Here is a 15533-nt window from a genome sequence, read left to right as displayed (position 1 = left end):
AGATGTGTTTAAAGGTTTTTGTTCCTGCTACTACCATCACTTTAAGAACTGAGACCTTATATATCCATCTCTGTTCCTTTTTTTTTAAAGTATAGCTATTCTCAAAACTGAGTGTCTATATTTCAAATATCCTTTTATTGTGGTGGTGTTTAAAAAAAAGTAAGTTTTGGTTGCCACTATACAGTTGGAATTCTTCTTTCCGTAGTACACTGTACTTTAATGAAGTCCTACAGAATCAAGATTTTTCAATTTGACACATGTAACTTACAACATACATTTTTTTTAATCCATATTTTATTTGGTTGTCCAGTTGTTCTATGACAAGTACTCAGGTCTTCATCTAACAAATCACCAGAATACAAATAGTGTTGTCTTTACCCTTGTCTTGCAAAAACAGCCATTTTATCTGCTAAAGTGAGACAATTGATTAAAAGCATGAACAGATATTAGCTATTAGCTTAATAGATGAGTGACTGGATGAACTACCACTTGTGTTCTACACCTTGTTCAATAATGTATATGTAACTTACTAATGTGTGATTATCTTCATGCCTCTTACCACATCTGGTTTCTTTCAGCATTTCACATAGACTACGTTGATGTTAAACAGAACATTTTTAGGAATCTCTCTCTAATGTTTTCTGTAGTTATTTTTAAAGGGATTTTGCTTCTTGTTGCTGTGATGTTGTCCCTTGGGTACTTATATTACCACCTCAACTTCTCTATTGAAACAGTCAAATTAATTTTAATTGGGTGGGGGAGTTCCTTTTTAAAGGCATTCTAGACTCATGCCTCACTTTGACTTGGGATCTTTGACTTTGTGGGACCAGAGCAGGAGCACTGAAGCCAGGTGCATCACACTATTTCATCCCATCAGCATAGTTTCCTGTATGTGTCTGTTTTTTTTATTAATTCAGTTTGCTGAGTTACCTCTTGCTTGGCTGATGATCACTCCATCCAGTCCCAGCTTCCAGCAGTCAGAGATTTAGGGATAGCCACAGCATGAGATTGCATCCCTGACCATCTTGGCTAATAGCCATTGATGGACCTATCCTCCAGGAACTTATGTAATTATTTTTTGAACCCAGTTATACTTCTGGCCTTCAGAGCATTCCCTTGCAATAAGTACATTTGTTTAAGTCAGTGGTGTTCAAACTTTTTTTCTGGTGACCCAGTTGAAGAAAATTGTTAATGCCTGCAACCTAACAGAGCTGGGGGAGAGGGGTTTGGAGTGTGGGAGGGGCTCAGGGCTGGGGCAGAGGCTTGGGATGCGGGGGTGAGGGCTGTGGGGTGGGGCTGGGAATGAGTGCTTCAGGGTGTTGGAGGGGGCTCTGGCCTGGGGGTGCAGGCTCTGAGGTGGGGCCAGGGATGAGGGGTTTGGGGTGCAGGAAAGGGCTCTGGGTTTTGGGGGCGGGGCTCAGGGTTGGGGGGCAGGCTTATCTCGGGCAGCTCCCAGTCAGTGGCGCTGCAGGTGTGCTAAGACAGGCTTCCTGCCTATCCTGGCACCGCGGACTGCACTGTGCCCCAGAAGCGGCCAGCAGCAGGTCTGGCTCCTAGACGGAAGCTCACAAGCGGTTCCACGTGGCTCTCACCCACAGACACTGACTCCCCTCCCACCCTGCACCCCTTCACTCCCATTGGCTGGTTCCCAGCCTATGGGAGTGTGAAGCTGGTGTTCTGGGCAGTGGCAGCGCACGGACCCCTGTGCCCTTTCCTCCCCCTGCCCCGCCTAGGAGCCGGACCTGCTGCTGGCCGCATCCGGGGCGCAGCATGGTGTCAGGACCGGTAGGAACTAGCTTGCCTTAGCTGGGCAGAACCGCCGACAGGACTTTTAATGGCCCGTCAGTGGTGCGGACCAGAGCCGCCATGACCCAGTGCCTTACATTCCGTGACCCAGTACTGGGTCGGGACCTGCAGTTTGAAAACCACTGGTTTAAGTATTTCCTTGTGTTTGCTGCCTATTGATTCTTGTGATAAGTAAAAGGTGTTTTGAGATGGGGTGACCAGAACTGCATGCAGTATTCAAGGTGTGGGTGTGCTATGGATTTATATAGTAGTAGTATGATATTTTCGGTCTTATTATCTTTCTGTTTCCTAATGGTTCCTAATGTTTTGTTAGCTTTTTTAACTGCTGCTACATATTGAGCAGATGTTTTCAGAGCACTATCCCTTATAACTCCAAGATCTCTGTCTTGAGTGGTAACTGCTAACTTAGACACCATCATTTTGTACGTATAGCTGAGATTCATGTTTTCCAGAGTGCTTTACTTTGATCTTATAACATTATATTCCATCTGCCATTTTATTGCCCAGTCAGCTAGTTTTGTGAGATCCCTTTGTAACTCTTCACAGTCAGCTTTGTATTTAACTGTCTTGATTCAGTGTCATTTGATCAGTGTCTATAAATATCTACCTACATTGGGAGAGACTTTGTTTTAATCTAGCATAACAGGATCCAATGGCTGGAAGCTGAAGTTAGATAAATTCATCTTAAAATAAGGTGAACGTTTTAACAGTGAGAATAATAAACCATTGGAACAACTTACTTAGGTATTCAATGAATTTGCCATCACTTGTAGTCTTTAAATCAAAATTGGATGTCTTTCTAAAGGATATACTCTAACTCAACCAGAACATATAGGTTTGATGCAGGAATCACATGATGAAATTCTATGGCCTGTGTTATACAGGAGTTCAGAGTAACTGAGCATAATGGTCCAGTCTGGCCTTAAATTCTATGAAATTTGAAATAATTGATGTTTCTCATTTCAAATTGGTGAGAGTTCTTTGGTCTTACTGAGACTTGCTCCATTGTCTGATTAGGTTGTGGTGCAGGACAGTCCTTTGTGGTCCTGCTGCACTGCACCTTTTTGTGCATCCTTTTATTTTAAAGATACTGTACTTAAAATGTTATGAGCCTACCACTCCTGTCTTCTTCAGACCAGTTCTACCTCCTGCCAGCTTGGTTGGAGGACTATTGACCTGCCTCCAAAACTTTCACTTCAGCAAATATGACGTGAGGTGTATTATGATGTGGAGACATCAAAATGTGATGCGTCTTTGTTGCATAGACACTGTATTGCGACATGTTTTGTCGCGCCACAACGGAATTAGTCTTCAACTCAAACTGCAAAATCTGGTGTTCCTAGACTGCAATGCTATTTGTTTTTTTTAAGTCGATTTTCCAGATTTTTGTTTAGTTTTCAAAGCAAATTTTATTTATTTGTTTATATATATATATATGCTCATGCGTGTGTGCGCGCACACACACTTTTTACATTCATACTTTCTTGCATGTCTGTAAACACACCTTTTAACAATTTGTCATTTTACTGCAGTTAAAAGAGACACTGGAACAATCTATAGGCCAATTAAGGAGCCAACGATTGTCCAGAAATTCTGGAATGAGAAGTGCCTCTCTTTCAAGTTTATACACAAGTGACCTGGATGATGAAGCAGCCACAGGTAAATGTTAAGAAGCTCTAGTATGTCACTGCATTGTAATATCCTTTTAATGCTAGAGAGTGAATTTACATTAAATGGAGTAGAGTCATGTTTGTTTTTCTTTAAAGAAAAGTCATGATTTTAAAAGTCCAACATTTTGGGCCTATTTAGGGCTGGTAGTATGAGCTATATGTCTCATTGGGAAGCTGAGAATCTTCCTTTTTTTTTTAATATAAATTTCCTCTTTCTAGCCTGAGAGAGCTTTGAAATAGTGGGCTTTAAAATTGTGATATTTTTATTTATAGAAAAAGCTGACATTGGCCCAGTATTGAAATTTTTCCTTCCTAGGCCTTGGGCAGGTGTAATTTTGGGGACAAATTCTTCACTTTTGGGAGGAGAAGGAAATATTTCTTTAGGAGGTTGATTTAAAGAAACAAAACTGTTTGAAATGTTAGACTAAGTCCTGGGAAGGTGGGTTAGTGGGCAGATGGCAGGTATTTGGGGGGGGAAAGTTGAGTGATGAAATGCACAAGCACACAAGAAATGTATTTATTGGTTGTCTCTGAAATTTATCACATTGTGTCTTTGATTTCTTATATGCCTATATGTGTGTGTGAAAATCGTTTTTTAAATTTTTCCTTTCTTCAGTTTTCTCTTTCCATTTATTTTTTTACCTCTTACCTTGTAAAGGGAGCCACCATTTCCAGCCTACCTCACCTCTCAGGGTTTATGGAGACTCACAGAGCGCTAGACGTCGGAGGTCTAGGTCTGCTAATGTCCGGTTTGTCGATGAGGCTAATAATTTGGACCAGGTACTCAATACTAGTAGGAGATCTGTTCTCAAACGTCCCTTTCAGTTATTTTAAATAAATAAATAAATAAATTCTGTGAAATTCAGAGCAGATGGACTTGTATTTTGGCTGCTGACATGAAAGTCCTTTCTAGAGTTTCTCTAAGTATTCTGTATGCATAGTGCACTCATGTCACTTGTGAGCACAGCGTATTGTGCATGTTTTTGAGGAAGGTCCTCTAAGATCCCCCTTGCTGTAGCTTGGTTCACTCTCACCTCTCAAACTCAAAATACTAACCATGTGTGAACTGTCCTCCTGGCTGAGGTGGGCTGGTCATTGCTCATTCTGAAACTTGATCGTTTATTTATATAAAGAGTGACAGAGGCTGTGACATGCTGTATATATCCTAAAAAGTATTATTTGAAAATCTCTTGATATAGGGTTGACATGTAATAATTTAGCCCTTGTAATCATGAGAAAAAGATCTAAAGACTACAACCCTTAGTGCTTTACAATTATTTAAACAAACATCAACACAGAATTAAAACATTAGTCTTGTCCCATCCTTAATTCACCTATGCTTATCTCAAACATGCTGGGATTTCCAGTTCTCAGTCCATCATTCATCTTAGGCCCAAATATCTGCTTAAAGCAGGTCTTGTAGCTAACAGTTTTTAACTTTCAGAGGCTCTATGAGGTGAGCAAGCTCTTCTGTGGGATGCCCTGAGACCAGCCCCATCTCTTTTAAATTAAGGGAGCTCATCTTGGGCTTGTTTAATGACTACAATTGTAGTTGATAGCCCACGGGGAGAATCTGCTTCCTGTGTGATACACCACTCATTAAATGATTGGCCACAATTTTCATATGGTTTCATATATGTAGCTTTATGTATACTGCATTATGGCAATCCAAACTCTTGGTGACAAAGGCATGGTGTATAGTGATATCAGTGTCTTCTATCTTTTTGTATTAATTTCAGCCAGCTCGTCCTTATTTTCAACCTGTTACATGTAGACGTTGAGTTATTTGTCCCATTTCACCAGGCAGGTGAAATGAGATGGAGATGAAGATTTGGGTGTCAGTTGGTCTGTTGCAGACACCTCAGCCCGTGTCTACTCGTTAACTCTCCAAACAGCCTGATATACACTTTGAATGGGTAGGATAATAGGATGGATTCCTATTGTACCTCCTATGTGAGAGGCTTCAGCACATATGAGCATTTACCCCAAACTACTCTCTGGGCTCCCCCAGGTAGCTATGAATGGAGCTACTTGAGTGAGTCCCTCTACCTCTGCAGTAAACCACAGTTAAACCAACAGAATCTCATCATAATTAGTATTAAAGACAGCTGAAAGATCTAATAAATCAGCATGAGCTCTTTATCTTCATTAATTGCTAGACGATCAGCTGATGTAAAAATGCAACTTTTGTACTGTAATTCAATCTAAATCTTTATTACACAGGGTTAAGGAAGTCTGAGGACCCCAGAAACTGCCAGAGTTGTTCCACCATAATCTTTGTAATGACCTTTCCCCTAAAAGAGGAGTTAGTTAACCTTTTCAACAATAAAATACCTGTTATAATAAGCTCTGGAAAAACACTGTTTTTGTTGTGTGTGTAGACAGCATTTTGTGCTTTATGGTGGTTCCTAGAATGCCAATAAGTTTTTTGCGTATATAGTTAAATATCTTTCTGAACATTTTTTTTGTTTATTTTGATGCTGTGTATATATATACACAGACAGAGAGAGAGAGACCTTATATGCCAATATAAGTACTACTTTGCTTATTTTTATAAAACTACTTAAATATTAACTATATCATTTTATTTCAGTAAAAACATAGCTAAGTTGTTCTCTGGGATGATTTTTATTGACTATGGCCATAAGCTCTATTTGATTTGACATAGACATAGAATCTTGGGGTTGGAAGGGACCTCAGGAGGTCATCTAGTCCAATCCCCTGCTCAAAAAAGGACCAATCCTCAGAACCCCAGTTCTCTAAATGGCCCCCGTCAGGGTTTGAACTCACAACCCCAGGTTTAGCAGGCCAATGCTCAAACCACTGAGCTATCCCTCCCCCCCATTTATGGGATGAGGTGATGCTCAAATCTCACTTACCACATCTTGAATCCTGGTATTCCCCCCTTGCCACATTCACAATCTCAGCATTCCCATTCCCTATGTTTACCTTGCCAGGTCTTCCCATATTTTTGTTAGATATGACAAGTGATGAAGTATATTGATAATTCCACAATAATTTAAATCCATATAAGTCTAGATTCATTTATAAATGGTATTTTCTCAGTAGATTGACTTCCTCTCCCCCATCCCCTAGCAATTTCCTACTCCACCATGCTGCTCTACACTGTAACTATACTGCTCTGCTTGCTCAGAGAGGAGAATCCAAGTTAAATTTTCAAGATCACCTTAGAAAGGTAATACAGATGGTTCAGAGAGTTTAATTTCTCCACTTGCCCAGATCTGCTGATTTGATTTGGAGCAGGGAGACCAGGATTGGATGGGAAAGGGACGGGTAACTGAAATCAGTACGCTCCAAAGCACTTGAACAACCTCAGTTTAGAACCTTGCTACTTCATTTTCTTGTGCACAGCTGAGAAGTGTGCTGTTGTGATATGGTTGCTGGGAGAAAAGCTTTAGTGCTATACTAGCACACCTGCCTAATCCAGCCCTATATTATGAATAAATGTTAAATTACATATGAAATAATATAGTTGTAGTGTTTAGAACCAGAAGCAGACCATAAACAATTCCAGACCTGAGGGTCCTGACACCTTCGTCATCTTTAACCTATATGTTTTGTTTAAATGGTTCTTTAAAAAGTTTTAAAATACATTTTTCTTTTTGAAATGACACTGAAGAAAGACATTTCAAACTTTTTCAGCTTAATTTGTGTGTTCTCATTTGCAGCTACATTCCTTACACCACTCCCTTCGAGACCTTAGCAGTGAACAGGTTCGCCTAGGAGATGATATCAGCAGGGAGCTTTCAAGAAGATACCGGTATAAGTAGTATCCATTTCCACATCAGGCAGAAAAGATGAGCTGTTTAAAGAATAAATTAAGAAATGTAGTTTAAGAGCTGTTTATAAATATAGAAATTAACTTTTGTTGGTTCAACCATGTAACGGAACAAAATATAAAAAAGAAATCACAGGAGTACAAAATGGACAATATGCTTCCTATTGTAATTTTAAAAGGAGGAGAGTTTTAGAACTTCCTTCCAAAATGTAGCGGGAGGAAAACCTATATGATGATAAATTATCTAAGTTGCATCATCTTCATATTCAGTATATAATAAACACAATCCTTCTCAAAGGTAGCGTTTTCCATTGGCTTATCCAGTGGGTTAGGGGATAGGAATCATTTGTACTATTCTCAACTCTTCCACTGGTAGATTGTGCTTAGGACCTGATCAGTCGCCCCCTGAAGTCAATGGAAAAACTACCAATGATTTCCATGAGCTTTGATTGAGACCTTTAAGGTTTTCTGTAGTATCCAAAAAAACAGATGAACCTTGAGCAGGTCACTTATGGTTTCTTTGCCTCAACTTACTGTTCTGTGAAATGGGCATAATCTGCAAAATGTGTAGCAAAAATTAAGTTGTTTGCAAAGTGCTGTCAGATCTCTAAATGAACGACAAAGCAAATATTAGCACTATCTTATTGCAAGGGATTGGCAGCTAAAACTCAGGAATATGGCTTTCTCACTATATAGAATAGCTGCTATGTAATAGCTGTGTCCTCATTAAAATCTGAATCCTAGAACAAAATTATTGATGAAAGTAACTTGAGAAATGATTTGCATTCTGGATTCTGCTCTTGCTGATTTTTTTACATGTCATACGTTTCATAGTTTAAGAGTGATGCCATGTCTTACAAATTAGCTTCCCATTTTCTGCCCTCAAAGTGTGGATACATTTTAATATGTGGGTTTGCCACCTGAGTCTGACCGCTGCTTTGTCTAGGAGTTTGCAGACAGAAAAGATCTGTTTTTAAAACTGCCCTAACATGCAGGCATTGCAAAAGCTTAAAACCCCCAAATAAATAAATGCTGATTAAAGGCATATAATTGCTTCTCAGTTTAAATTAAACCATACTATTAAAATTTAAAATTAATCTTTGCATTTTTTTCCTTTTAAGGACTGATGCAGAAACCAAAAAGATCTTGACAGACTTGTCAGAAAAGCTCACTGAATCCCAAAGACAAGAAACTGTGAGTGTGTTTTCAGCGTAGCTAACTGGGTTGGGGAGAAAGGAGAACAGGTGTGTTATGTAGCTAGTTGCTAGTTCAACATGCATCTTGCCAATCAATTTAACACCAACATGTTAATGTGTCCTTAAAACATAGTGAAGTCTGGCTGAGTGGGCTTGGGTGCTTTCACTGTGTAGTAAAAATGTAATGTGTTTCATCCCTCAGATCCTTGCTAGTTGAACTAAATGGGGGCATTTTATTGTTTGGGGTATTTTTCTGTTCATTCACAATAAATTTTCATAGAGAAAGCTGGCAGTGCTGTAGTTTGAGTGCTGAGCATTACTTGGAGCATTTTTCAGCAAAAAAAAATATCCTTTTAAAGCTCTAAAAATAATTTGTTGTAATTAAAAGTACATTTTCCTTTCTCCAGAGTCAACTTGTATGTCACTTACCCTTTTTAACTGAGCTATCCTTTCAAAATAATCATTTAATATGCTTAGGATATTGCTGTTATAAGGATTTTATGCCTTAAAATTATTTGTAGCAGAAGTTTAGCGTGCCAAAAAAAAAAGGCAGCAGATAGCTAGCTAGCGCCATTTACTAATGGTAACACTGCAAAGTAAATTTTGAAGACAGAGCACGCTGGGATCTTCTCTGGCAGAATATGACCAGGTCAGTTCATCTAAGTCCTTTGACCCAGGAGCCTGCAAATAATCTCATCCTAATAGCAGAGGCACTTTTGTTAGCTATATAGCATATCAGAGGGGGAACAAATGAAAATTATTGAATGTGTTCTCTGCAACTTCTGTGCATTAGACAACTGTCAAGGTTTTTTTCCCCACTTTGAACTTTAGAGTACAAAAAGTGGGGACCTGCATGAACACTGCGAAGCTTAATTACTAGCGTAGATCTGGTACGCTGCCACCAGCCAGAATTTAGTGTCTGGCACACTTTCTGTTCCCCAAAAACCTTCCCTGGGGAACACAGATCCAAACCCCTTGGATCTTAAAACAAGGAGAAATTAACCATCCCCCCTTCTTTCCCCCCAGACTTTCCCCTTCCTGGGTTGCCTTGAGAGGCTTCACACAGGTCCAAACTCCTTGGATCTTAAAACAAGGAGGAATTAACCATTCCTCCTCCTTTCCCCCCACCAATCCCTGGTGAGTTCAGACCCAATCCCCTTGGATCTTAAAACAAGGAAAAAAATCAGGTTCTTAAAAAGAAAGCTTTTAATTAAAGAAAGAAAAGATAAAAATTATCTCTGTAAAATCAGGATGGAAAATGCTTTACAGGGTACTTAGATTTATATAGCCCAGAGGAAACACCCTCTAGCCTCAGGTTCAGAGTTACAGCAAACAGAGGTAAAAATCCTTCCAGCAAAAACAAACATTTACAAGTTAAGAAAAACAAAAATAAGACTAATCCGCCTTGCCTGGCTATTACTTACAATTTTGAAACATGAAAGACTGATTCAGAAAGATTTGGAGAGCCTGGATGTACATCTGGTCCCTCTTAGTCCCAAGAGCGAACAATGAACAAAACAAACAACACAAACAAAGACTTCCCTCCACCAAGATTTGAAAGTATCTTATCCCCCTATTGGTCCTCTGGTCAGGTGTCAGCCAGGTTTACTGAGCTTCTTAACCCTTTACAGGTTAAAGAGACATTAATCCTTAACCATCTGTTTATGACAATTCTCTGCAACTTCTATGCATTAGACAACAGTAAACCCTGGGACCTGTATTATTTAAATATTGGAGTCAGCTCATAATTCCACAACGCAAAACAAAATTAGAAGTCTTAAACCAGAATCAATAAAGCCCTCAAATGGAAAATATTCTGTTAATAAAATAGCTAATCTGTTACATTTTTACTTTTAAAAAAAGGCATTTTCAGAGTTCATTTTGAGAGTACATAGTGCCAGTTAATGAATGAAACCTTAACATGTAGTGTTACTGTATATGTCATTTGGAGTCCTCAGAGCGTTCAAGAGTTACTTTAATCTTATATTTTTTTTGGTGATGGTGAATGTTATTGCTTCCCTAGTTTTCTAAAACTATCATTTTCTCTCCTATACTGATGGAGAGTATTCTATCAATCTCGGCATTTGTGTTACTGCACCAAAGTTATTTAAAAGATGTACCTTTTCTTACATTGGCTTTATTTTTAGCTGATTAACTTTTAACTGTATGCCATATTGTTTTAGCCATGTTGGTTCCAGGATATTGGAGAGAAAAGGTGGGTGAGGTAGCATCTTTTATTGAACCAACACCATTCTCTCACCAATAGAAGTTGGTCCAGTAAAAGATATTACACCTCTACCCCTATATAACGCGACCCGATATAACCTAAATTCGGATATAATGCGGTAAAGCAGTTCTCCGGGGGTGCGGGGCTGCACAATCTGGTGGATCAAAGCAAGTTCGATATAACGCGGTTTCACCTATAATGTGGTAAGATTTTTTTGGCTCCTGAGGACAGCGTTATATCGAGGTAGAGGTGTACCTTACCCACCTTGTCTAACCTTTAGCTGATCAGTTCTTCTTCGAGTGATTGCTCATATCCATTCCAAATAGGTGTGCGCACGCCGCGTGCACGTTCGTTGGAAGATTTTTACCCTAGCAACACTTGGTGGGTCAGCTGGGTGCCCCCTGGAGTGGCGCCGCCATGGTGCCGGATATATACCCCTGCCGACCCAACCACCCCTCAGTTCCTTCTTACCGCCCGTGTCGGTTGTTGGAACAGTAGAGTGCAGCGTAGCTGATCTCCACCTCCCTAGCTTCTCGTAGTTTTTTCATAGTTATTGTGTATGTCGTTCAATTTTCTATATTTCTACTTAGTTTTATTAGTTCTTTAACATAGTTATTGTATATCGTTAAGAGGGGCTGGGGATTAGCCCTTTCCTCTCACCCGGTGCCGGGGACCATGCCCAGTTCACCGGGTTTCAAACTGTGCTCGGCTTGTCGCAAGCCGATGCCGACAGGAGATCCTCACGACTCCTGCCTTAAGTGCCTGGGGGAATCCCACCTCACAGACAAGTGCCGCATTTGCAAGGCCTTCAAGCTGCGGACGAGAAAGGAGCGGGACTTTCGTCTCAAACAGCTCCTGATGGAGGCAGCCCTTACTCCTCCGCCCTCGGCAGCGAGTGCCAGACAGTCCGCACCGGGGAGAAGTGCATCTTCAGCACCAGAGTGCACTGGCACTGCGAAGGCCCTTCGGTACCAACCGTCGCCGGCCCAGAAGCCTGCCCGGCACCGCTCTCTCTCCTCGCGGGTCAAGAGAAACAAGACTCCTGCGACTCCTGTGCCTACGTCGCAGTCAGAACACCCGCCTAAGTCGGACTGCCCGGCACCGACAACTGCTGCGGCACCGACAACTTCAGCGCCGTTGATTCCGGCCTCGCAAGAGCTGTTGAGTCCGGTGCCTGACAGCTCCCTGGCATGTGCTGTGGTTGAGCTTATTGTTCCCTCCATGCTGGAAACATTCTCTGTGGCAAGGGAGCTGATTGCCCTGACGGAGCCTGCATTGTCTCAACCCCCGACACCGCCGGTGCGGGTTATCCAATCAGTAGGCAAGCCTGCCCTGCTGAGACCATCCTCGGTCGGCACTGCTGAAAGGCACCTGTCACGATCGAGGTCCCGCCGGCGTTCTCAGTCCTGACGCCGCTCGCAGTACCGCTCTCCGTCTCGGTACCAGTTGTAATCGCGGCACCGTTCGAGATCCTGCTCGCCGACCCGATACTCTCGGCACAGATCCAGCTCCCAGCACCGTTCACGGCACCGCACCTCTCGCAGCCGCTCTCGACATCGAGCTTCGAGATCCCGGTCGATCTCCCGGCACCGCTCCGGTAACAGGTCCCGGTCTCATTCCCGGTACCGGTACGGCGCCCAGTACCGTTCTCCGGTGCCGCGTGGAGACGGATCAGCCAGATGCAGAGACCCTTCCCAAGTGGTTTCAGCTCCTCCTTGGCTGTCTCGCCGTACATCAGTATCATCACACACGGACAGTGCTTCCTACACACACGACCGTGATTCGGATACACACAGCCGAGTCTTACAAGAGACCCACGGCCCAGACCAGGGACCTCATCAGTGGTCCTGCTGGACACCTTGGGCATGTCACCAAGCTCAAGGTGGACCCGCAGTGACATCACGATCCATTCCATCGGAACACTGGGTGCCAGAGGCCACTGTCAGCCGCCCCTCTCCTGCGGGTACGGAGGAAGCTTCCATCCATGCACCAGACCCTGCGGTCCCACCAGTTCCTGACGTCTCCCATGATCAGGAGACCATACAGGACCCACTCGTCCCGGGCCTTTCGTCTTCCTCTTCCCCGGATGAAGCGGTAGTGGGGACATTCTCATCGGGCCCGCCTCCAATTGACCTCAGGGCACACCAGGCCCTCCTGAGGCGCATCGCCCTGAATATAAACCTGCAGGTGGAGGAGGTTCCGGAAGTTGAGGACCCCATGGTATATATATTGTCGGCGGATGCACCAACTCGAGTGGCCTTACTGTTCATTCGATCGATTCAAGCTAAGGCAGATACCATCTGGCAATCGCCGGCATCTATTCCGCCCACGGCCAGAGGAGTGGAACAGAAGTACATGGTGCCCTCTACGGCGTACAAGTACTTATACGTGCACCCTCCTCCCTGCTCACTGGTCGTACAGTCCGTAAATGAACGGGAGTGCCATGGCCAGCAAGCCCCTGCCCCAAAATCTAAGGAGTCTAGGCTCATGGATTTGTTGGACCGTAAAATCTACTCTGTGGGGGGCCTCCAACTCAGGGTGGCGAAACAGCAAGACCTACTTAGCAGTTATAATTACAACACCTGGAAGGCGGTAGGGAAATTCACAGAGCTGGTCCCACAAGACTCCCGCCAAGAATTTACAGCACTATTGGAGGAAGGAAAGAAGGTGTCGAGAACTTTTCTCCAGGCCTTGCCGGATGCTGCAATTCGGCAGCCAGAACTGGCCTCTTGAATCGCCATTAGGCGTATATCATGGCTTCAGGTGTCAGGCCTGCCACCTGAACTTCAGCACACTATCCAGGACTTGCCATTCGAGGGCCAGGGCCTATTCTCCGAGAAGACGGACCCTAGGCTACAGAGTCTGAAAGATAATCGGATGATTATGCATTTGCTCAGGATGCATACACCACAGACTCAATGAAGATCCTTCCGCACCCAACCTCAACGCCCTTACCCTCCGCCTAGACCAAGACAGGACTTTGGCAGAAGGCGAGGTCGAGGCAACCGCAGATGACAGTCTGGACCTCGAGGGGGTCAGAATAATGGTCCCTTCAAGCCAACAACGGGATCCAAACCGAACTTTTGAAGGTGCGACCGAGGGAGGTGTACCAGTTGTCTCCCAGGATGCTTTTCAGTGTTACAACCGCCTTTCCTCCCTGTGTGAACCCAATTAACCTTGGATTGTTGGGTCCTATGCACGGTAGAATTTGGATACCACCTCCAGTTTATTTCACTCCCTCCCTCCCAACCCCCCTCCTCGTCCCTCTTCAGGGACCCCTCTCACGAGCAACTCCTCTTGCAAGAGGTACGGGCGCTCCTTGGCATGGGAGCTATAGAGGAGGTACCGAAGGACTTAAGGGGAAAGGGGTTCTATTACCGGTATTTCCTAATCCCCAAGGCGAAAGGAGGCCTCAGGCCTACCCTAGACCTGCGAGGACTGAACAAGTTCATGAAAAAGTTGAAGTTCCGCATGGTATCCCTGGGGACCATCATCCCATCCTTGGATCCCGGAGACTGGTATGCTGCCCTCGACATGAAGGATGCATATTTCCACATTGCCATTTACCCTCCACACAGATGGTGCCTCCGGTTTGCGGTCAACCATCAGCATTTGCAGTTTACGGTCCTTCCGTTTGGCCTCTCTACAGCCCCTCGGGTATTCACGCAGTGCATGGCTGTAGTCGCTGCCTCCATCCGTCGTCGTCGAATATATGTCTTCCTGTACCTCGACGTGGGACCTCCAAGGCTCGAGTCACCAGTCATGTGGGCGTTGTCAAGGACCTCTTCATGTGACTAGGCCTGATGATCAACCTAGAGAAATCTACTCTAGTGCCCACACAAAGAATAGAGTTCATTGGGGCCATCCTGGACTCCAATCTCGCAAGGGCCAGTTTACCATGACCCCGATTTCAGGCAAATAGTATCAGTTATACAAAGCCTTCAAAACTTCCTGACAACCTCAGCTCACACTTGTCTTGGTCTCCTCGGTCACATGGCTGCCTGCACGTTCATGACCAAGCACGCCAGACTATGTCTGCGTCCCCTTCAAACTTGGCTCACCTCGGTTTACCGCCAGGCAGGGACGCCATAGACATGGTAGTCACCATTCCCCCGAGCATCCTAGGCTCCCTCGACTGGTGGCTGACGCCCTCCCTGGTGTGTGTAGGACTGCCGTTCCATCCGCCACAGCCCTCCGTGTCCCTGACGACGGACGCATCATCTTTCGGCTGGGGTGCTCACCTCGGACATCTTCGCACTCAAGGCTTTTGGTCGTCTCAGGAGCTGGCGTTACACATAAATGTCCAAGAACTAAGAGCAGTCCACTTGGCCTGCCAGGCGTTCCAGCAACATGTACAGGGCCGTTGTGTCTCAGTGTTTACAGACAACACAACGGCCATGTACTACATAAACAAGCAGGGAGGGACACGATCCAACTATGGGACTTTTGCATAGCCCACTCAATAGACCTGGTAGTGTCCTTTCTCCCAGGAGTCCGGAACACTCTGGCAGATCAACTCAGCAGATCCTTCCTGTCTCACGAGTGGTCGATTTGTCCGAACATTATACATTCTGTCTTCCGGAAGTGTGGATTTCCCCACATAGACCTCTTCACGTCCCGCGAGAACAGGAAATGCCAGAGGTACTGCTCCTTCCAAGGTCTCTCCCCGGGTTCGATTTCGGACGCCTTCCTGATTCTGTGGAAGAGCCAACTACTTTATGCCTTTCCACCATTCCCGTTGGTTCACAAGGTCCTACTAAAGCTTTGCAGGGACAGAGCTTGCCTGATCATGATCGCCCCTGCGTGGCCCAGGCAACACTGGTACATCATGTTGC

At 44.0% G+C, this 15533-nt stretch overlaps 1 protein-coding gene across 3 annotated transcripts in view; it reads left to right on the top strand.

Annotated features, from left to right (window-relative positions):
- Positions 1-15533, top strand: part of CEP128 (centrosomal protein 128) — a 430997-nt gene that overhangs the window by 43258 nt on the left and 372206 nt on the right. For all 3 annotated transcript variants that reach the window (XM_032801915.2, XM_032801917.2, XM_075065602.1), the window contains exons 4-7: positions 3339-3465; positions 4135-4256; positions 7166-7257; positions 8397-8469. In XM_032801915.2, the coding sequence (XP_032657806.1) occupies positions 3339-3465; positions 4135-4256; positions 7166-7257; positions 8397-8469 (414 nt within the window). The remainder of the gene's footprint in view (positions 1-3338; positions 3466-4134; positions 4257-7165; positions 7258-8396; positions 8470-15533) is intronic.

Source organism: Chelonoidis abingdonii, chromosome 4 (assembly GCF_003597395.2).
Source record: "Chelonoidis abingdonii isolate Lonesome George chromosome 4, CheloAbing_2.0, whole genome shotgun sequence".
Taxonomy (NCBI): domain Eukaryota; kingdom Metazoa; phylum Chordata; order Testudines; family Testudinidae; genus Chelonoidis; species Chelonoidis abingdonii.
Note: the sequence above shows the minus strand (reverse complement) of the source record. Positions and strands in the feature narration are given on the sequence as shown.